At 44.9% G+C, this 24,306-nt stretch overlaps 1 protein-coding gene across 1 annotated transcript; it reads left to right on the forward strand.

Annotated features, from left to right (window-relative positions):
• Positions 1–723: 723 nt before the first annotated feature.
• On the forward strand, positions 724–23,742 carry LOC311110805 (SH2 domain-containing protein 4B-like; the record flags this gene model as incomplete). Its single annotated transcript, XM_084153370.1, has 8 exons — positions 724–898; positions 1,141–1,300; positions 1,540–1,687; positions 16,842–16,980; positions 17,257–17,563; positions 20,563–20,690; positions 22,523–22,743; positions 23,650–23,742. The coding sequence occupies 8 exons, from the start codon at positions 724–726 to the stop codon at positions 23,740–23,742; spliced, it is 1,371 nt and encodes a 456-aa protein (XP_084009496.1).
• Between the last annotated feature and the right edge of the window lie 564 nt (positions 23,743–24,306).

Genomic DNA, 24,306 nt, shown 5'->3' on the forward strand with positions numbered 1-24,306 from the left:
ACTTTATGTCTGCCCTATTTACTGTACTGTGGATGGTTCATTTAGCTGGTGGAAGGGAGACGAGATGTTGTAACTAAGTCCTATCAAAGAGATTGTTGTAAATCTAAAGGCATATTACAGTGGACATGGATGGTATAATGACTTCCATGAATTAGGCATTTGTCTGGATGTATTAATTAATTTCATTATAACACTGAATTACCTGTTGTCTAGCTCTGAATAAAACATACACACTTAATTATAAGATAGCAGGAAGGATAGAAAGAAAACAACACTAATCTGATACTAATAGCATGTGTTAACATTTCCATAGGTTGTACATGGAAGATGGGCATGAGTTTCATTCTTTCCCACTCCTGCACAAAAGACTATCATGTTGCACATCAGGTAAAGGGATCTGTGCTTACACACACACACACACACACGCACCAGCGATCAGGTTAAAACCCCTCGCTTCAAAGCACATGGAGCAGAGGGAAAGAAGATGGCACCTGCGTTTTTGTTCTGGTGCTGGATCCAGTTCGATGGTAAGAGAACAGAGAAGAGGCACAAGGATCTGAACTCTACAGCCCAGTAGTGTCTCTGAGGACCGAATGAAAACATAGACGGAGGGAATGACACTTCTCCTGAACATGAAGTGAACTGATAAAAGGGGTTCATGGCCCCCTGACCCCACTGTGGTTAACAGATCTCTTGGGTGTTTGGAAGCTGTGTGTTGCCAAGATGATGCAACAGATTTTGAGGGACATGTACATCGATCCGGACCTGCTGGCGGAGCTCAACGAGGAGCAGAAGCACATCCTATTCTATAAGATCCGCCAGGAGCAGGTGAGGCGCTGGGATGAGAGGGAGAACCAAGAGAACCAGGAGAACCAGGACCAGGACCAGGGGAAGAAGGGTGAGTCTGGGTGTACTGTACTGAGTGTTTTTTTGACAAGCGGAGTGTAGATTTAGACATGCTTTTAGCTGTGTCTAAATTATGACTTCATAGGGATGTTTGGTATTGGTACTGGTAAGTATGGTTAAATAGAATATTCCCAAATAAACTGGAGACTGTAGAGGTTGTGTTTGGTTTTATTAGTCACAGACACAGACAGTCAAAGGTGATGCTAACATGCTAACCCCACTGTGCCCACTCAGGCAGCAGGAGAAGTATCCAGTGGCTGCAGGGCAGCGATGGGGATGTGTGGGTGTGGGTGATGGGCGACGCTCCTGGGGATAAGCCTTATGAGGACATCATCAAGGAGTTGATGGGGGAAAAAGCCAGACGGCAGGCTCAGCAGGAGGCCAAGGAGCTCTGGTGAGTGGGGAGGGATAACCCCATTGTAAATTATATTGAAGCAAGGGAAAATGTGCCAGAGAGATTATACTGTATGAGGGATGAGATGGGTAGATAGGGAGATGTGTGTTATAGAGACAAAACTATAATGAAACTCTCCAAAGATGTCTTTGATGCAACCCTTGTCAAATTGGGCTTTAGGTAGGTTTCCCACCCCTTCCTTTCACAACAAAGTGTTTTTCAACAACCCTCTTGCCCAGGCGAACCAAAGAGGCTGAGATTGAGGAGAAGTTCCGGGGTGCTATGGCGAAGGAGAAGGCCCGTTTTGTGGCAGGGAAGTGGAAGGAAGAAACGGAGGACAGGAAGGCTGCCAAGCAGGAAGAGGAACACATCCAGGAGGCTCTCAAGGTAGGGCAAAGGCTGTGTGTGTGTGTGTGTGTGTGTGTGTGTGTGTGTGTGTGTGTGTGTGTGTGTGTGTGTGTGTGTGTGTGTGTGTGTGTGTGTGTGTGTGTGTGTGTGTGTGTGTGTGTGTGTGTGTGTGTGTGTGTGTGTGTGTGTGTGTGTGTGTGTGTGTGTGTGTGTGTGTGTGTGTGTGTGTGTGTGTGTGTGTGTGTGTGTGTGTGTGTGTGTGTGTGTGTGTGTGTGTGTGTGTGTGTGTGTGTGTGTGTGTGTGTGTGTGTGTGTGTGTGTGTGTGTGTGTGTGTGTGTGTGTGTGTGTGTGTGTGTGTGTGTGTGTGTGTGTGTGTGTGTGTGTGTGTGTGTGTGTGTGTGTGTGTGTGTGTGTGTGTGTGTGTGTGTGTGTGTGTGTGTGTGTGTGTGTGTGTGTGTGTGTGTGTGTGTGTGTGTGTGTGTGTGTGTGTGTGTGTGTGTGTGTGTGTGTGTGTGTGTGTGTGTGTGTGTGTGTGTGTGTGTGTGTGTGTGTGTGTGTGTGTGTGTGTGTGTGTGTGTGTGTGTGTGTGTGTGTGTGTGTGTGTGTGTGTGTGTGTGTGTGTGTGTGTGTGTGTGTGTGTGTGTGTGTGTGTGTGTGTGTGTGTGTGTGTGTGTGTGTGTGTGTGTGTGTGTGTGTGTGTGTGTGTGTGTGTGTGTGTGTGTGTGTGTGTGTGTGTGTGTGTGTGTGTGTGTGTGTGTGTGTGTGTGTGTGTGTGTGTGTGTGTGTGTGTGTGTGTGTGTGTGTGTGTGTGTGTGTGTGTGTGTGTGTGTGTGTGTGTGTGTGTGTGTGTGTGTGTGTGTGTGTGTGTGTGTGTGTGTGTGTGTGTGTGTGTGTGTGTGTGTGTGTGTGTGTGTGTGTGTGTGTGTGTGTGTGTGTGTGTGTGTGTGTGTGTGTGTGTGTGTGTGTGTGTGTGTGTGTGTGTGTGTGTGTGTGTGTGTGTGTGTGTGTGTGTGTGTGTGTGTGTGTGTGTGTGTGTGTGTGTGTGTGTGTGTGTGTGTGTGTGTGTGTGTGTGTGTGTGTGTGTGTGTGTGTGTGTGTGTGTGTGTGTGTGTGTGTGTGTGTGTGTGTGTGTGTGTGTGTGTGTGTGGTTGTATGCGAGTGATGGGGATCTTTGGTTGCAATTTGGAAATGCGAGTCGGATTACTTTTCCTATACAATCCAAGTGATCAATGTCATCTACAGGGATTGTGTTGATGCCCACCTTGAGGGCATACATTTTTTTTGCCAGACTAGCTTGCCAGATCAGTCCCATTAAACATTTAAGCCTTTAAGTTGTATGGTGCAACGCCACACTGCTGTTAGAGAGAGAGGACATCCCCTCAGTCTGCATCCCAGCTCCCCTGCTCTACAGGAGAGGGAGAAATATGAGAGAGGGGGATCGGACGATCGATACTCAATCTGGGAAACACACTAGCAGAGGGAGAATCAGCCTTATTAGAGGGATCTGTGGGGCAGGGGTGAAGTATTTTCCAGGGAGTGCACTGCACAGAACAACACTGTGTGTGTGTGTGTATGTGTGTTTGCGTGTGCGTGCATTGGTGTAGAGATACCGTATATGTATATGAGGATGGATCATGGTAAAGGGTTTGGTCTCTATCAAACTTAATCATCTTTATACCTTCAAAGGAGAAGAATATGAAATAGGGGGGCTGGGAGTCTGAGGGGAGCTGGATGGGAATCTGTGGGGGATGGCAGTACCACACCTGCATATTCGATCACTGCTGTACCATAGAGCCCTGTTGGAGCATCAGCAGTCCTGGGTGATGTAGAACCCGGACAATTGAGACCTTCTTAAGAAACTCGTCAAATATTAAAGAGCTTGTTTATCATTTCCCTCTGTTGAGCTCGCCTGAAGGAAAAGCACTGAGTCATTAAACATTTTCCTGTCTGAAACTCTGGGACAAACTGGGACAAAAATATAAAATATAGAAGAGGCTAAAGTCGTATCTCTAGACTATGTATAGCAGAGTTAGGTCATTATTCTTCCACCAATTCAGTTTTCAATTCAGTCAATTCACAACCCTGGCTTCCACAACAAAGTCTAAAAATACTATCTAACTGTCCTGTTTGATGGGTTCATTGTGCTGACAACCCTGGTATGAACCCCTGTTGGTTACATTCACAGCAGAGTAGCCTTTGACCTCTTAGAGAAACCCAATCATGTTAAACGCTTGCCTTGCCATTGAAGCAGAACCCTGTGTGGTCTGAATCTATGAATATGTTCACTGAGGTTCTATACACTGTATGTTCTTTCCACAGAATCAAACAACACCAATTAACTCCCCATCACAACTGTCAGAAACATCGCTCACCACTCTCCAGCAGGGGGAAAAAGCCTTTTAGCTAGAACAAAACACAACAGCTAACAATGGTCACGGTCAAAAGCTGCCTGTTTTCAATCCATAACTCAATGGCAATTACTCCATCCAACTAATTACAAGGCTTACGTGGTTCAAATTACCACAATGCCATGTGTTTGTCCCTGGGAATAAATTATTCAGTAAATTATTACCACATCAGTACAGATGATGAGCTGAATGCTTGTGTATGGAATATCATACTGGGCCCGATTTTCCAAAAGCATATTAAGCCCAAGATCATCGTAAGAACCTCCGTAGGAGCATCGTTTAATCTCAGAGTCTACCGAAACCATCGTTACTAAAGTTGCACTTGGAAACACTTGTTATTTACCGACTGCCTCAGACCATTCGTAAAACAGCATTGTAAGGTGCTTTTTTGCCCTTCTGCATCACTTTATACAAAAAAGATCTGTGCTTAACATAGAATCAAAATGCTTGTCGGTCTCTCTGTGACTGCAGATAACTTCAGAACAAAGTTGCCAATGTCTTTGCAATTTTTACAAACAAGCGTAGGATAAAAATATGCTTCAAATGAAAACCGAGATGACTAAAAGATTAGTACAGTTTACATAGGCGTATATATTTCAATAATATTTAAATCAACTTCTTTTTCAGTCAATTGAGATCTATTTTGATAATTGTAGGTTAGCCTACTGACTGAAATTTTTGCCTCAAAAGTATGTGGACTCAGCTATTTCAGTGTATAAAATCGAGCACACAGCCATGCAATCTCCATAGACAAATATTGGCATTGGAATGGCCTTACTGAAGACCTCAGTGACTTTCAACGTGGCACTGACATAGGATGCCACCTTTCCAACAAGTCAGTTCATCAAATTTCTGCCCTGCTAGAGCTGCCTCGGTCAACTGTAAGTGCTGTTATTGTGAAGTTGAAACATCTAGGGGCAACAACAGCTCAGCCGCAAAGTGGTAGGCCACACAAGCTCACAGAACAGGACCGCCAGGTGCTTAAGTGCGTAGCGCGTAAAAATAGTCTGTCCTCGGTTGCAACACTCACTACCTATGGAAGCAACGTCAGCACAAGAACTGTTGGTCAGGAGCTTCATGAAATGGGTTTCCCTAACCGAGCAACCGCACACAAGCCTAAGATCACCATGTGCAATGCCAAGCGTCGGCTGGAGTGGTGTAAAGCTCGCCGCCATTGGACTCTGGAGCAGTGGAAACACGTTCTCTGGGGTAATAAATCACGCTTCACCATCTGGCAGTCCGACGGAGGAATCTGGATTTGGCGGATGCCAGGAGAACACGACCTGTCCCAATTTATAGTGCCAACTGTAAAGTTTGGTGGAGGAGGATGAATGGTCTGGGGCTGTTTTCATGGTTTGGGCTAGGCCCCTTAGTTCCAGTGAAGGGAAATCTTAACACTACAGCATACAATGACATTCTAGACAATTCTGTGCTTCCAACTTTGTGGCAACAGTTTGGGGAAGGCCCTTTTCTGTTTCAGCATGACAATGCCCCCGTGCACAAAGCGAGGTCCAAACAGAAATGGTTTGTCGAGATCGATGTGGAAGAACTTGACTGGCCTGCACAGAGCACTGACCCCAACCCCATCGAACACCTTTGGGATGAATTGGAACGCCGACTGCGAGCCAGGCCTGATCGCCCAACATCAGTGCCCGACCTCACTAATGCGCTTGTGGCTGTGGAAAGCCTTCCCAGAAGAGTTGAGGCTGTTATAGCAGCGAAAGGGGGGACAAACTCCATATTAATGCCCATGATTTTGGAATGAGATGTTCGACGAGCACGTGTCCACATACTTTTGGTCATGTAGTGTATTTCATGATGTGTAACAACATGTGCGCAATCTGTGATTTTAGTGCATTATTATTAGCCTAGCTGACGCGCGACCCACGTGACGTCAAGGACGTAGAGAGGCTGGTGTTAGCAAGACTAGCGTATTATTGTGTAAGCATTAGAATAAGGGTTCGGTTTCATCAATACAATACTGATGACGGATTATCTCCTAGCGATATATTATTATCTTTATGGCTGTAAATATCAGAATCAGAGATTATGCTTCAGGACTAATTTGCTGATTGGAATATGTTCAGAGACTCTGATAACATCCGATAACATCAACGATAACATCGACGAGCTAACCACCTCCGTCACCGGCTTGGTAAGGAAATGCATCGGCGGCGTTGTCCCCACAGTGAAGAATTGCTGCTTCCCCAATCAAAAGCCCTGGATTAACACTGAGGTTGGTGCTAAACTAAAGGACAGGGCTACCGCACACAGGGCTATCACAGCCAACCCTGAGGCTACGGCTGAGGACAGGAACAAGTACAAGAAGTCCCGCTACAAGGACTATGTAGGAATAAGGTGGGATCATATTACACAGGAAGACCCAGCCATGATCTGCCCAATGATGCCTCTCTTCCAGACGAACTCAATGCATTTTATGCACGTTTCTACAATAACAACACTGTACCGTGCACGAGGGCCCCCACCAACCCAGAGGACAGGGTGATCTCACTCTCCGAGGCCGACGTGAGTAAGGTCTTTAATCAGGACAACACTCGCAAGGCCGAGGGGCCGGACGGTATTCCAGGGCGTGTTCTCAGAGCATGCGCAGATCAGCTGGCAGGCATATTCACAGTAATTTTCAACCTCTCCTTGTCCCAGTCTGTAATCCCCTCGTCTTAAGATGACTATCATCATTCCTGTTCCCAAGAACTCTAAGGTTTCATGCCACAATGACTACCACCCTGTAGCGCTCACATCTGTAATCATTAAGTGCTTTGAAAGGCTAATTATGGCACACATCAACTCCATCATCCCAGACACCCTAGAACCACTCCAATTTGCATACCGCCCCAAGAGATCCATAGATGATGCAATCTCAATTGCACTCCTCACTGCCCTCACCCACCTATAAGAGGAATACCTATGTGAGAATACTGTTTAACACCATTGTCCCCTCCAAGCTCATCACCAAGTTTAGGACCATGGGACTGAACACCTCCCTCAGCAACTGGATCCTGGACTTCTTGACAGGCCGCCCCCAGGTGGTGAAGGTAGGCAACATCACCTCCGCCACACTGATCCTCAACACAGAGGTGTGTGCTTAGTCCCCTCCTGTACTCCCTGTTCACCATGACTGTGTGGACGTGCACGACTCCAACACCATCATCAAGTTTGCTAATGACATGACGGTGGTAGGCCTGATCACCGGCGATGATGAGACAGCCTACAGGGAGGAGGTCAGTGACCTGGCAGTGTGGGGCCAGAACAACAACCTCCCTCAACGTCAGTAAGACCAAGCTGATAATGGAATACAGGAAACGGGAGGGCGAGCACGCTCCCATCCACATCAATGGGGCTGCAGTGGAGCGGGTCGAGAGCTTCAAGTTTTTCGTCCCCAAATCAATAAGGACATAAAATGGTCCACTCACACGCGCACAGTCATAAAGAAGGCACGACAGCGCCTCTTTCCCCTCAGGAGGTTGAAAAGGTTTGGCATAGGCCCTCAAATCCTCAGAAGTTCTACAGCTGCACCATTGAGAGCATCTTGACTGGCTGCATCACTGCTTGGTATGGCAACAGCACCACCCTCGATCGCATGGCGCTACAGAGGTTGGTGCGGACAGCCCAGTACATCACTGGGACCGAGCGCCCTGCCATCCAGGACCTCTATATCAGGCGTTGTGAAAGGAAGGCTCGGAAAAGACTCCCCCAAGCCGTAGACTTAGTTCTCACTGCTTCCGGACGGCAAGCAATACCAATGCATCAAGTCTGACACTAACAGACTCCTGACCAGCTTCTATCTCTAAGCCAGACGGCTAAACAGCTAACAAAAAGGCTACACGGACTATCTGAGTTGATAAAAATGACTGTCTCTATGCACACTCACAGGGCTCTACACACTCATGCACACTGACACTCCAACACACACATAACATCCACAAACAACATCCACACACATTTACAGTGCTTTGCAAAAGTATTCATGCCCCTTGGCGTTTTTCCTATTTTGTTGCATTAAAACCTGTAATTTAAATGGATTTTTATATGGTTTTCATGTTATGGACATACACAAAATAGTCCAAAATGTTTCAAGACATTCTAAAAAATAAATAACGGAAAAGTGGTGCGTGCATATCTATTCACCCCCTTTGCTATGAAGCCACTAAATAAGATCTGGTACAAACAATTACCTTCAAAAGTCACATAATTAGTTAAATAAAGTCCACCTGTGTGCAATCTAAGTGTCACATGATCTGTCACATGATCTGAGTATATATACACCTGTTCTGAAAGGCCCCAGTGTCTGCAACACCACTAAGCAAGGGGCACCACCAAGGAGCTACATACGCACGCACCACTTTTCCGCTATTTATTTTTTTGAAGGAAAAACGCCAAGGGGGATGAATACTTTTGCAATTACTCTTACTGAATTTCCACGTGGGCGAGGATATTGGAAATGTAATCAAAGCCAATTGGATGATAACTTGTTTTTAACTAGGACAGAGGAATTTATAACTGAATTTTTCCTACATAACATAGGTACAGCAAATCCCCTTATTGTATAGGACACTTTTAAATGTGCCTTTAGAGGCCATGCAATTCAGTACTCATCTCAAAAACAAATGCAATTTAGGTCAGAAGAGTCCATACTAACAAAGGAAATAGAAGGTCTAACAGAACAGATAGATAGCAATAAAAACTGTAACATAGAGGCTCAGAATAAATTAGAGGAAAAACAAAAATAAATGGAGAAACTTATTCAAGAAAGATCTAGTGTAATATATTATAAAAATAAAAGCAAACTGGATGGAATATGGGGAAAAATGCACCAAATTGTTTTTTAATCTTCATCATAGAAATGCTATCAAGGAAATAATCTCCCAAATATCACTATTTCTAAAACAAGCCATAGAAAGTTGGTTGCAATTTCAATTTAATCCTCCAAAAAACGACAGAACAAATAATGCATCAAATATTGTGGTTAAACTCAAATATACTAATTGTTAAAAAAAAACATAATTTTTTGAAGAAATGTTTAAAAAAGGTATAGTCTTCATAAATGACATCATAGGTAGGACTGGTGGAGTTATTGTTTTGTATTTTTTTTTTTTGTCATTTAGCAGACGCTCTTATCCAGAGCAACATACAGTTAGTGAGTGCATGAAAAAAAAATCATACTGGCCCCCCGTGGGAATCGAACCCACAACCCTAGCCTTGCAAACGCCATGTTCTACCAACTGAGCTACATCCCTACCGCCCATTCCCTCCACTACCCTGGGCCAATTGTGCGCCGCCCCATGGGTCTCCCGGTTGCGGCCGGCTATGACAGAGCCTGGATTCGAACCAGGATCTCTAGTGGCACAGCTAGCACTGCGATGCAGGGCCTTAGACCACTGCGCCACTCTGCAGCTAACAAAAACATATGGAAATGTCTGCTCTACCCAAAATTACAACCAAATAATTGCAGCAAAAATGGAAGAGGAAAGTGGAAGGGGGGAAAAGTAAGGAACTTGTCTGTAGGCCCTGCATTAAAGACCATTCGTTAAAGAAAATTGTAATAAATTAAAAAGTATATCAGTTTCATTTACCAGCTCTGCAGATTTTGCTGCGAAGAGACAGAAATATTAGATCATTTGTTTTGGTACTGTCCATTTGTAGCTTGTTTTTGGTCACAGGTCCAGGAATGGCTGAAGGATTGCAATATTTACCTGGAGCTAACCCTGCAGATAGCACTACTGGGTGGCTTGAAAAGTCATAGTCAATCGATCAATAATATAATAATACTGTTAGCAAAAATGTTTATTTTCAATGTACAATCTGTAGACACAATGAGAATAGAATGGTTCAGAACTTTTGTGAAACATCACAGTACAGTTGAAAAATATATGGCAAATAGAAATCCAATATGGATGGTGTTAAGAGATAGATGGGAAGTGTTGAATGGAGCTGAAGGATGTGACTAATAACAACAAGATAACTAATGTAAAGCATACTGTGTCCATAATAAGTACAGTGGGGAAAAAAAGTATTTAGTCAGCCACCAATTGTGCAAGTTCTCCCACTTAAAAAGATGAGAGAGGCCTGTAATTTTCATCATAAGTACACGTCAACTATGACAGACAAAATGAGAAAAAAAATCCATAAAATCACATTGCAGGATTTGTAATGTATTTATTTGCAAATTATGGTGGAAAATAAGTATTTGGTCAATAACAAAAGTTTCTCAATATTTTGTTATATACCCTTTGTTGGCAATGACACAGGTCAAACATTTTCTGTAAGTCTTCACAAGGTTTTCACACACTGTTGCTGGTATTTTGGCCCATTCTTCCATGCAGATCTCCTCTAGAGCAGTGATGTTTTGGGGCTGTCGCTGGGCAACACGGACTTTCAACTCCCTCCAAAGATTTTCTATGGGGTTGAGATCTGGAGACTGGCTAGGCCACTCCAGGACCTTGAAATGCTTCTGACGAAGCCACTCCTTCGTTGCCCGGGCGATGTGTTTGGGATCATTGTCATGCTGAAAGACACAGCCACGTTTCATCTTCAATGCCCTTGCTGATGGAAGGAGGTTTTCACTCAAAATCTCACGATACATGGCCCCATTCTTTCTTTCCTTTACACGGATCAGTCGTCCTGGTCCCTTTGCAGAAAAACAGCCCCAAAGCATGATGTTTCCACCCCCATGCTTCACAGTAGGTATGGTGTTCTTTGGATGCAACTCAGCATTCTTTGTCCTCCAAACACGACGAGTTGAGTTTTTACCAAAAAGTTCTATTTTGGTTTCATCTGACCATATGACATTCTCCCAATCCTCTTCTGGATCATCCAAATGCACTCTAGCAAACTTCAGACGGGCCTGGACATGTACTGGCTTAAGCAGGGGGACACGTCTGGCACTGCAGGATTTGAGTCCCTGGCGGCGTAGTGTGTTACTGATGGTAGGCTTTGTTACTTTGGTGCCAGCTCTCTGCAGGTCATTCACTAGGTCCCCCCGTGTGGTTCTGGGATTTTTGCTCACCGTTCTTGTGATCATTTTGACCCCACGGGGTGAGATCTTGCGTGGAGCCCCAGATCGAGGGAGATTATCAGTGGTCTTGTATGTCTTCCATTTCCTAATAATTGCTCCCACAGCTGATTTCTTCAAACCAAGCTGCTTACCTATTGCAGATTCAGTCTTCCCAGCCTGGTGCATGTCTACAATTTTGTTTCTGGTGTCTTTGACAGCTCTTTGGTCTTGGCCATAGTGGAGTTTGGAGTGTGACTGTTTGAGGTTGTGGACAGGTGTCTTTTATACTGATAACAAGTTCAAACAGGTGCTATTAATACAGGTAACGAGTGGAGGACAGAGGAGCTTCTTAAAGAAGAAGTTACAGGCCTGTGAGAGCCAGAAATCTTGCTTGTTTGTAGGTGACCAAATACTTATTTTCCACCATAATTTGCAAATAAATTCATTAAAAATCCTACAATGTGATTTTCTGGATTTCTTTCCCTCAATTTGTCTGTCATAGTTGACGTGTACCTATGATGAAAATTACAGGCCTCTCTCATCTTTTTAAGTGGGAGAACTTGCACAAATGGTCGCTGACTAAATACTTTTTTCCCCCACTGTATATAGGTTATAGGTTAAGAGCTTTTGTGAAAGATCACAGTTAGAAAGATATGGCATATACAGTGAGGGAAAATAGTATTTGATCCCCTGCTGATTTTGTACGTTTGCCCTCTGACAAAGAAATTATCAATCTATAATTTTAATGGTAGGTTTATTTGAACAGTGAGAGACAGAATAACAACCAAAAAATCCATGTAAAAAATGTTATGAATTGATTTGCATTTTAATGAGGGAAATAAGTATTTGAGCCCCTCTCAATCAGAAATATTTCTGGCTCCCAGGTGTCTTTTATACAGGTAACGAGCTGAGATTAGGAGCACACTCTTAAAGGGCGTGCTCCTAATCTCAGCTTGTTACCTGTATAAAAGACACCTGTGCACAGAAGCAATCAATCAATCAGATTCCAAACTCTCCACCATGGCCAAGACCAAAGAGCTCTCCAAGGATGTCAGGGACAAGATTGTAGACCTACACAAGGCTGGAATGGGCTACAAGACCATTGCCAAGCAGCTTGGTGAGAAGGTGACAACAGTTGTTTTTTTTGGGGGGGGGGGTGGAATGGATCAGCTTAATATTGCAGATGGATTGTATCTTCTATCAATGTAATTGTCTGCATCACTTCCAATCCCCCATGTTTTTTTTTTTTATATATATATACTCCCCTTTATTACTTTTCAACCCCACCATCCTTTCCCTACTTGGAGTAAATTAGTGAACAACAATGCCCAGGCCTCTACTTCCGGTCTATACTTACTATCTACACCTTATGGACAGAGTGACAACAACAGTTGTTGCGATTATTTGCAAATGGAAGAAACACAAAAGAACTGTCAATCTCCCTCGGCCTGGGGCTCCATGCAAGGTCTCACCTCGTGGAGTTGCAATGATCATGAGAACGGTGAGGATTCCGCCCAGAACTACACGGCAGGATCTTGTCAATGATCTCAAGGCAGCTGGGACCATAGTCACCAAGAAAACAATTGGAAACACACTATGCCGTGAAGGACTGAAATCCTTCAGCGCCCGCAAGGTCCCCCTGCTCAAGAAAGCACATATACAGGCCCCTCTGAAGTTTGCCAATGAACATCTGAATGATTCAGAGGAGAACTGGGTGAAAGTGTTGTGGTCAGATGAGACCAAAATCGAGCTCTTTGGCATCAACTCAACTCGCTGTGTTTGGAGGAGGAGGAATGCTGCCTATGACCCCAAGAATACCATCCCCACCGTCAAACATGGAGGTGGAAACATTATGCTTTGGGGGTGTTTTTCTGCTAAGGGGACAGGACAACTTCACCACATCAAAGGGACGATGGACGGGGCCATGTACTGTCAAATCTTGGGTGAGAAACTCCTTCCCTCAGCCAGGGCATTGAAAATGGGTCGTGGATGGGTATTCCAGCATGACAATGACCCAAAACACACGGCCAAGGCAACAAAGGAGTGGCTCAAGAAGAAGCACATTAAGGTCCTGCAGTGGCCTAGCCAGTCTCCAGACCTTAATCCCATAGAAAATCTGTGGAGGAAGCTGAAGGTTAGAGTTGCCAAACGTCAGCCTCGAAACCTTAATGACTTGGAGAAGCTCTGCAAAGAGGAGTGGGACAAAATCCCTCCTGAGATGTGTGCAAACCTGGTGGCCAACTACAAGAAACGTCTGACCTCTGTGATTACCAACAAGGGTTTTGCCACCAAGTACTAAGTCATGTTTTTCAGAGGGGTCAAATACTTATTTCCCTCATTAAAATGCAAATTAATTTATAACATTTTTGACATGCGTTTTTCTGGATTTTTTTGTTGTTATTCTGTCTCTTACTGTTCAAATAAACCTACCATTAAAATTATAGACTGATCATGTCTTTGTCAGTGGGCAAACGTACAAAATCAGCAGGGGATCAAATACATTTTCCCTCACTGTAGAAGGAAACCGGATGGACATCATGAAACTGATCGGAGAGGTTGAGGGTAGAGGAAGTTCAGGAGTAAAAACAAACAAAATAGAATTATTGTAAAATTGACTGTGTCCATAAAATGTATATAGTATGTATAAGCTGGAAGTAAAGGCCTAAGCGTTGTTGTTCACTAGTTTACTCCAATTAGGGGAGGGGTGGTGGGGTTGGAAAGTAATAAAGGGAAATATATATTTTTTAAGGATATGTATATACAGTCGAGGTCAAAAGTTTTGAGAATGACACAAGTATTGGTCTTCACAAAGTTTGCTGCTTCAGTGTTTTTAGATATTTTTGTCAGATGTTACTGTGGTATACTGAAGTATAATTACAAGCATTCCATAAGTGTCAAAGGCTTTTATTGACAATTACATTAAGTTTATGCAAAGAGTCAATATTTGCAGTGTTGACCATTCTTTTTCAAGACCTCTGCAATCCGCCCTGGCATGCTGCCAATTAACTTCTGGGCCACATCCTGACTGATGGCAGGCCATTGTTGCATAATCAATGCTTGGAGTTTGTCAGAATTTGTGGGGTTTTGTTTGTCCACCCGCCTCTTGAGGATTGAACACAAGTTCTCAATGGGATTAAGGTCTGGGGAGTTTCCTGGCCATGGACCCAAAATTTCGATGTTTTGTTCCCCGAGCCACTTAGTTATCACTTTTGCCTTATGGCAAGGTGCTCCATCATGCTGGAAAAGGCATTGGTCGTCACCAAACTGTTCTTGGATGGTTGGGAGAAGTTGCTCTCGGAGGATGTGTTGGTACCATTCTTTATTTTATTCATGGCTGTGTTCTTAGGCAAAATTGTGAGTGAGCCCACTCCCTTGGCTGAGAAGCAACCCCACACATGAATGGTCTCAGGATGCTTTACTGTTGTCATGATACAGGACTGATGGTAGCGCTCACCTTGTCTTCTCCGGACAAGCTTTTTTCCGGATGCCCCAAACAATCGGAAAGGGGATTCATCAGAGAAAATGACTTTACCCCAGTCCTCAGCAGTCCAATCCCTGTACCTTTTGCAGAATATCAGTCTGTCCCTGGTGTTTTTCCTGGAGAGAAGTGGCTTCCTCGCTGCCCTTCTTGACACCAGGCCATCCTCCAAAAGTCTTCGCCTCACTGTACGTGCAGATACACTCACACCTGCCTGAGCAAGCTCTGCACTGGTGGTGCCCCGATCCCGCAGCTGAATCAACTTTAGGAGACGGTCCTGGCGCTTGATGGACTTTCTTGGGCGCCCTGAAGCCTTCTTCACAACAATTGAAGTTCTTGATGATCCGATAAATGGTTGATTTAGGTGCAATCTTACTAGCAGCAATATCCTTGCCTGTGAAGCCCTTTTTGTGCAAAGCAATGATGACGGCACGTGCTTCCTTGCAGGTAACCATGGTTAAGAGAGGAAGAAGAATGATTTCAAGCACCACCCTCCTTTAAAGCTTCCAGTCTGTTATTCTAACTCAATCAGCATGACAGAGTGATCTCCAGCCTTGTCCTCATCAACACTCTCATCTGTGTTAACGAGAGAATCACTGACATGATGTCAGCTGGTCCTTTTGTGGCAGGGCTGAAATGCAGTGGAAATGTTTTTGGGATATTAAATTCATTTTCATGGCAAAGAGGGACTTTGCAATGATTGCAATTAATATGATCACTCTTCATAACATTCTGGAGTATATGCAAATTGCCATCATAAAAACTGAGGCAGCAGACTTTGTGAAAATTAATATTTGTGTAATTCTCAAATATTTTGACCACGACTGTATACACTACCGTTCAAAAGTTTGGGGTCACTTAGAAATCTCCTTGTTTTCGAAAGAAATGCAATTTTTTGTCCATTAGAATAACATCAAATTAATCAGAAATACAGTGTAGACATTGTTAATGTTGTAAATGGCTATTGTAGCTGGAAACGGCTGATGTTTTATGGAATATCTACATAGGCATACAGAGGCCCATTATCAGCAACCATCAGTCCTGTGTTCCAATGGCACGTTGTGTTTGCTAATCCAATTTGATCATTTTAAAAGGCTAATTGATCATTAGAAAACCCTTTTGCAATTATGTTAGCACAGCTGAAAACTGTTGTGCTGATTAAAGAAGCAATAAAACTGGCCTTCTTGAGACTAGTTGAGTATCTGGAGCATCAGCAATTGTGAGTTCGATTACAGGCTCAAAATGGCCAGAAACAAAGAACATTCTTCTGAAACTCATCAGTCTATTCTTGTTCTGAGAAATGAAGGCTATTCCATGCGAGAAATTGCCAAGAAACTGAAGATCTCGTACAACGCTGTGTACTACTCCCTTCACAGAACAGCGCAAACTGGCTCTAACCAGAATAGAAAGAGGAGTGGGAGGCCCCGGTGTACAACTGAGCAAGAGGACAAATACATTAGAGTGTCTAGTTTGAGAAACAGACGCCTCACAGGTCCTCAACTGGCAGCTTCATGAAATAGTACCCGCAAAACACCAGTCTCAATGTCAACAGTGAAGAGGCAACTCCGGGATGCTGACCTAGGCAGAGTTGCAAAGAAAAAGCCATATCTCAGACTGGCCAATAAGAATAAAAGATTAAGATGGGCAAAAGAACACAGACACTGGACTTTTTCTTTGCAACTCTGCCTAGAAGGTCAGCATCCCAGAGTCGCCTCTGCACTGTTGGGGGATTGGAAGTGATGCAGACAATTACACATTTGGAAGATACAATCTATCTGCAATATTAAAGCTGATCTACCCCCTAAAAATACAAACAAAATAAAAATTAAAAATACATTGCCAACTTTGTATTTGTAGTCAACTTCATTCTGAAGTTATCGGCGGTCACTGAGCGACAGATTAACAACAAGTGCCGTGGAAGGGCCAAAAACTATCTAAAAAACGACGCACCTACTGTTCTAAGAGTGGTCTGAGGCAGTCTGTAAATAACGAGTGTTTTCAAGTGCAACTTTGGTAACGATGGTTTTGGGAAACAGCTCAGAGATTTAACGATTCTCCTACGAAGGGTCTTACGATTAACTTTGTCTTAAGGACAATTATTACTGATGTGTCTTATTACAAAATGATATGCAAATACCTCTGCAGTGTGTGTGTGTCTGTGTGTGCGTGTGCGTGTCTGTGTGTGTGTGTGCGTGTCTGTCTGTGCATGTCTGTGTGTGCGTGTGCGTGTGCATGTGGTGTGTACACCCGCCTGTCCTTTGTTTCCCATTCCTCACACATTTCTTCTCCGACAGAAACGAGAGGAGGAGGAGAGACAGCAAGGTGAGGAGGAGATAAAACGTGCGGAGGAGAAGAGAGCGAGGGAGCTGTATATCTCCCTAGAGCAGGAACAGAGAAGGAGTGAGAAGAATGACAAGGAATGGGAGGAGCAACGTAAATCAACTCTTCCCTGTGTTCTCTCTACAACTGTTTTCCTTTCCAGTGATCACCTCCTTCTATTCTCCACCCCTCATTTTTACTCGATTTACACCATCCTCTTATATCATCTCTGTCCCTCCCTAAATATCAACTCCAAAGCTTCTGTTGTTTATCCTCAAACTTTTACAGTTAAGCGCTCTCGTGGAACTACAGGACACATCTGATAGTGAAAGTCCAATGCAAAGTAACTTCCTTATCAAATCCTCTCTCTCCTCCATCTCATCCCTCCAGTGCGGCGCTCTAAGATGGCTGACCAGGAGATGCAGAGAAAAGCGAGGCGGGCGCGGGATGAGTACAAGCGCCAGTCCCTGCGGGCTATAGAGAAGGGCCGTGTGGCGGGGCTCAGTGGGCTGTTCCAACAGGGCCCGGTGGTGGGGAACGGACCAACAGCAGCCCCCCTCAGGAGACACAGCACCGTGCTAGAGTCATCCTCCTCCACCACACAACGCCCCGGCCTCCATCCTGCTGCTCCTCCACTGTACCGCCGCAGACAGAGCCAAAGACACAGCACCATTGTCACACAGCCACTGATGGACAGGTACAGATATAGCACTAGCCTACTACTCATGAATACAGTGGGGGAAAATAGTATTTAGTCAGCCACCAATTGTGCAAGTTCTCCCACTTAAAAAGATGAGAGAGGCCTGTAATTTTCATCATAGGTACACGTCAACTATGACAGACAAATTGAGGGAAAAAAATCCAGAAAATCACATTGTAGGCTTTTTTATGAATTTATTTGCAAATTATGGTGGAAAATAAGTATTTGGTCACCTACAAACAAGCAAGATTTCTGGCTCTCACAGACCTGTAACTTCTTCTTTAAGAGGCTCCTCTGTCCTCCACTCGTTACCTGTATTAATGGCACCTGTTTGAACTTGTTATCAGTATAAAAGACACCTGTCCACAACCTCAAACAGTCACACTCCAAACTCCACTATGGCCAAGACCAAAGAGCTGTCAAAGGACACCAGAAACAAAATTGTAGACCTGCACCAGGCTGGGAAGACTGAATCTGCAATAGGTAAGCAGCTTGGTTTGAAGAAATCAACTGTGGGAGCAATTATTAGGAAATGGAAGACATACAAGACCACTGATAATCTCCCTCGATCTGGGGCTCCACGCAAGATCTCACCCCGTGGGGTCAAAATGATCACAAGAACGGTGAGCAAAAATCCCAGAACCACACGGGGGGACCTAGTGAATGACCTGCAGAGAGCTGGGACCAAAGTAACAAAGCCTACCATCAGTAACACACTACGCCGCCAGGGACTCAAATCCTGCAGTGCCAGACGTGTCCCCCTGCTTAAGCCAGTACATGTCCAGGCCCGTCTGAAGTTTGCTAGAGTGCATTTGGATGATCCAGAAGAGGATTGGGAGAATGTCATATGGTCAGATGAAACCAAAATAGAACTTTTTGGTAAAAACTCAACTCGTCGTGTTTGGAGGACAAAGAATGCTGAGTTGCATCCAAAGAACACCATACCTACTTTGAAGCATGGGGGTGGAAACATCATGGGGCTGTTTTTCTGCAAAGGGACCAGGACGACTGATCCGTGTAAAGGAAAGAATGAATGGGGCCATGTATCGTGAGATTTTGAGTGAAAACCTCCTTCCATCAGCAAGGGCATTGAAGATGAAACGTGGCTGGGTCTTTCAGCATGACAATGATCCCAAACACACCGCCCGGGCAACGAAGGAGTGGCTTCGTAAGAAGCATTTCAAGGTCCTGGAGTGGCCTAGCCAGTCTCCAGATCTCAACCCCATAGAAAATATTTGGAGGGAGTTGAAAGTCCGTGTTGCCCAGCGACAGCCCCAAAACATCACTGCTCTAGAGGAGATCTGCATGGAGGAATGGGCCAAAATACCAGCAACAGTGTGTGAAAATCTTGTGAAGACTTACAGAAAACGTTTGACCTGTGTCATTGCCAACAAAGGGTATATAACAAAGTATTGAGAACTGTGCTTCCGCAGAGGTAGGGGGGCCAGCAGGCCAGAGGTGGATGAACGCAATGCCCTCGTTTGGGTGTAGGGATTGATCAGAGCCTGAAGGTACGGAGGTGCCGTTCCCCTCACAGCTCCGTAGGCAAGCACCATGGTCTTGTAGCAGATGCGAGCTTCAACTGGAAGCCAGTGGAGTGTGCGGAAGAGTGGGGTGACGTGAGAGAACTTGGGAAGGTTGAACACCAGACGGGCTGCGGCATTCTGGATGAGTTGTAGGGGTTTAATGGCACAGGCAGGGAGCCCAGCCAACAGCGAGTTGCAGTAATCCAGACGGGAGATGACAAGTGCCTGGATTAGGACCTGTGCTTCCTGTGTAAGGCAGGGTCGTACTCTCCGAATGTTGTAGAGCATGAACCTACAGGATTGGGTCACCGCCTTGATGTTAGCGGAGAACGACAGGGTGTTGTCCAGGGTCACGCCAAGGCTCTTTGCACTCTGGGAGGAGGACACAACGGAGTTGTCAACCGTGATGGCGAGATCATGGAACGGGCAGTCCTTCCTCGGGAGGAAGTGCAGCTCCGTCTTGCCGAGGTTCAGCTTGAGGTGGTGATCCGTCATCCACACTGATATGTCTGCCAGACATGCAGAGATGCGATTCGCCACCTGGTTATCAGAAGGGGGAAAGGAGAAGATTAGTTGTGTGTCGTCTGCGTAGCAATGATAGGAGAGGCCATGTGAGGATATGACAGAGCCAAGTGACTTGGTGTATAGCGAGAATAGGAGACGGCCTAGAACTGAGCCCTGGGGGATACCAGTGGTGAGAGCACGTGGTGCGGAGACAGATTCTCGCCACGCCACTTGGTAGGAGCGACCGGTCAGGTAGGACGCAATCCAAGAGTGAGCCGCGCCGGAGATGCCCAACTCGGAGAGGGTGGAGAGGAGGATCTGATGGTTCACAGTATCAAAGGCAGCAGACAGGTCTAGAAGGACAAGAGCAGAGGAGAGAGAGTTAGCTTTAGCAGTGCGGAGAGCCTCCGTGACACAGAGAAGAGCAGTCTCAGTTGAATCACCAGTCTTGAAACCTGACTGGTTTGGATCAAGAAGGTCATTCTGAGAGAGATAGCAAGAGAGTTGGCTAAAGACGGCACGCTCAAGAGTTTTGGAGAGAAAAGAAAGAAGGGATACTGGTCTGTAGTTGTTGACATCGGAGGGATCGAGTGTTGGTTTTTTGAGAAGGGGTGCAAGCATTAAAATGCTTAGGGCAATCTGTGCTATAATTAAGCAATAAGGCCCGAGGGGGTGTGGTATATGGCCAATATAACACAGCTAAGGGCTGTTCTTAGGCACGACGTAACGCGGAGTGCTAAGACACAGCCCTTAGCCGTGGTATATTGGCCATATATCACAAACTGGTTACCAACGTAATTAGAGTAGTAAAAATAAATGTTTTGTCATACCGATGGTATACAGTCTGATATACCACAGCTTTCAGCCAATCAGCATTCAAGACTCGAACCACCCAGTTTATAATGTGTCTTAATTTCTTATTATGATATGGTTATGTCTTGCTCCACTCCTCCCTATCTTCTCCAGTCCTGCCTGGGTGAGAGCTCCCCGGCCCAGCTCCAGAGAATGTGTTCTGCTGTGGTTCAAAGAGGAGCAGAGGCCCAAACAGGCTGGCTATGAGCGCAACAGCACCGCCATCGCCCCCTGGTTCCACGGTCAGTGCTGGGTTGATCAATCGTGGATCCCTCCAAGCTTCCCCTCTTGCACCAATCTACTTTTCTTCACTACCACTGCCACGTCCAAACTATCTAACTCAAACGTATTCTTGCCTGAGTCCTCAGGAAATGAGCATTGAAGGAAAGTGTCAGTCTGTTCGTGCACGGTAGGGTGTGTGGCTGAAGGGATGGGGCTCTTCAATAATAAATAGGCCACCCTAGACTAATTACTGGCGAGTGGCCCTGAGCCCTAACCCTCTCCATAATAGGTCACAGTGTGTAGCTCCTGGTTAAGTGACAGAAGCACAGATGAATGGGCCTATGAGTGGCACACTCCACTGGAAAGAGGGGTGCAACATGCACTTCATGCTATCATGCAGAGACAGGGTATCAGGCATCTAAATAATGTGAGCACACCCAAACCCACTCTTTATCTTGAAAAGATGCCAGTTTGATACTGTTTTTCCAAATTATGCAACTGTCATAATTTCTCTCTGTCACTGAGATTACTTTAGTCAATAACAACGTTACACAACATTAAAAGGAAATATTCACCCATTTTAAATGTTATATCGTATTTGTGCATCTCCGAGCAATGTTCTATCGATTCCCAGGGTCAACTATGTTTTCATGTGTATCTGAGCTCTTGCCATTCACGCAGGCAGACATACAGCCGGTATGACGTAGCATTGTGATAAAGTCGCTCTCACTACACTGGAAGTTAATAGGAAGATTATTTTAGATAGTGAAAACATCTATCATACATGTCAGACTTCAATACTGGCCGATGTCATTATGCGGGAGGTTGTCTTCTCTCGAATGAGCCATTGATCATATATTTGCGATATTCCTACCTTGAGAAATTTGTAATTTAACAGAGGGTGCACCACATTTCTCCTATTTCTCTGCCACTTCAGTCCAGGGTGCATTGCATGGTGCTGTTGCAAACGTCAGACTCCACTGCAAAGAACACGATCTGCAGGTTGAACATGGTGAGATTGTAGACTCCTAAATTGATATTGCAGTTTGTTTAGGCGATTTTACAGATTTTGGTATTATTGTGCGTAGCTAGCCAACCAGCCCATAGAGAGAGCATAGCATTGTGGGTTTTGTAGTCGACTTGAGCTGCAAAAGATTTCCACAACGATTTTCACATGTTGCTACCAACCTTATTATAAAGACAAAATGAAGTATTTGTTCACAAAAATATTGTTCTCGCATATTAGTGTAATTTAACACAAAATTGTAGGAATTTGTGGTTTCGGGTGGATTTTTCCTTTAATCATTTAGGGCAATTAGTTTTTTTTGGTCCTAATGAGAGGAAATTCAACAATATTGTGCAAGGACCTTGGGCTTCTCTTTGCTTTGGATTTAACTACTGTCAGACTCTCCCTCCTCCTGACCTCAGGTCTGATTTAACCACCATCAGACTCTCCCTCCTCCTCAGGTCTGATTTAACTACTGTCAGACTCTCCCTCCTCCTGACCTCAGGTCTGATTTAACTACTGTCAGACTCTCCCTCCTCCTGACCTCAGGTCTGATTTAACTACTGTCAGACTCTCCCTCCTCCTGACCTCAGGTCTGATTTAACTACTGTCAGACTCTCCCTCCTCCTGACCTCAGGTCTGATTTAACTACTGTCAGACTCTCCCTCTTCCTGACCTCAGGTCTGACTTAACTACCGTCAGACTCTCCCTCTTCCTGACCTCAGGTCTGATTTAACTACCGTCAGACTCTCCCTCCTGACCTCAGGTCTGATTTAACTACCGTCTGACTCTCCCTCCTGACCTCAGGTCTGATTTAACTACTGTGAGACCCTCTCTCCTCCCCAGGTCTGATTTCCAGACAGGAGTCAGAGACCCTGCTGATGAATGCAGCGGACGGCTCCTTCCTGGTGAGGGTGAGTGACAGGATCTGGGGCTACACGCTGTCCTATCGCACGGCCGACGGCTTCAAACACTTCTTGATCGACGCATCAGGAGACTACTACAGCTTCCTGGGTGTGGACCAGAACCGCCACGCCACCCTGGCTGACCTCATCGACTTCCACAAGGTGGGCAGGCAGTTTACAGTATGTACAGGGTTTCACACAGTGAACTGCAGGGGTTGGGTCAGACACTTAGCATGCTATATACATCAGTAATGTCAGTGTTCTGCAGTGATGTTAGTCAGCATAGAGACTCCATGTGGAAATCAGATTAAATGGTTACTTAGTAACTCAACATCAAAGTGACAGCCAGCAAACATCTGGGAGTAAGTCTAATCTAATGCTCCATGATATACATCCGTGATCTTTTCTTATCACAACTGATTTAGCAACCAATCAAAAGCACGGCTGAACTACGTTATCTTCAATAATACTGCCTTACTTAACATGGAAACATTTCTCGGAAGCGGAGGCTGACAGAACTGAATGTGTGAACTGTGAATCTGTGACATGAGTTATATGCTAATGTGAAAAGACGGGTGAACGTTGGTCTCCAGGAATTTGCATGTCTCTTTGGCATTACACACACATACAGTATAAGGAGTCACTGTGTACTGATCAGATAAAGAGCATCTGGAAACTGCTGGGGGAGGAATACTGACAGTTTGAATATGATTCACCACAGATCACCACACTGACTCTGGAAAATCGGAACATAAAACCATCCTATTACTATATAGATACATAATATGCAAGCAGTATACACCAACAGACAAAACATTTTACATTACATTTTAGTCATTTAGCAGACGCTCTTATCCAGAGCGACTTACAGTTAGTGAGTGCATACATTTTTAATACTGGCCCCCCGTGAGAAACGAACCCACAACCCTGGTGTTGCAAGTGCCAGGCTCTACCAACTGAGCAACAGGGGACTACAGTTCGACAGCTGTTGATAAGAATGTATAGCACAGACATATGAGACCAGTCATAGGGTATGTTCTGATGATCTGTTGGTCTGTCTGTCTCTAGGAGGAGGTGATCACCACATCAGGAGGAGAGCTTCTTCAGGAGGCATGTAAATGGACAGTCTCAGCCACGGACTATGGGGGGCTCTTCCAATGACCCCCTCTACACCCTGTCAGGTCACTGTGAACACCTTTCTGCTCCCTACGATGTCACTTTGAACTTTGAACTTTGAACTCACCCCACTGGATTCACACACAGTGAGCTCAGTCTTTCTACAGGCATGGAGCCATGTCTTCAGACTCTAACCATTCCACAGGACTGTCTGTAGACATCCATTCCCCCAGTAGCATCTTGCATGCGCCTCGCCACTAGCTGTTGCAGTGGGGACTTCTTGGTAAACAAAGTGCTGCTACAAGCTGTTTGGAAGCTGTAAACTGTCTAACACGAGAGAGGAGTGAGCCATTGAGATATACAGTACCAGTCAAAAGTTTGGACACACCTACTCATTCCAGGGGTTTTCTTTATTTGTATTATTTTCTATGTTGTAGAATAATAGTGAAGACATCAAAACTGTGAAATAACACATACGGAATCATGTAGTAACCAAAGAAGTGTTAAACAAATCAAAATATATTTATATTTGAGATTCTTCAAAGTAGCCACCCTTTCCCTTGATGACAGCTTTGCACACTCTTGGCATTCTCTCAACCAGCTTCATAA

Source organism: Coregonus lavaretus (assembly GCF_964263955.1).
Source record: "Coregonus lavaretus genome assembly, chromosome: 36".
Classification (NCBI taxonomy): Eukaryota; Metazoa; Chordata; class Actinopteri; order Salmoniformes; family Salmonidae; genus Coregonus; species Coregonus lavaretus.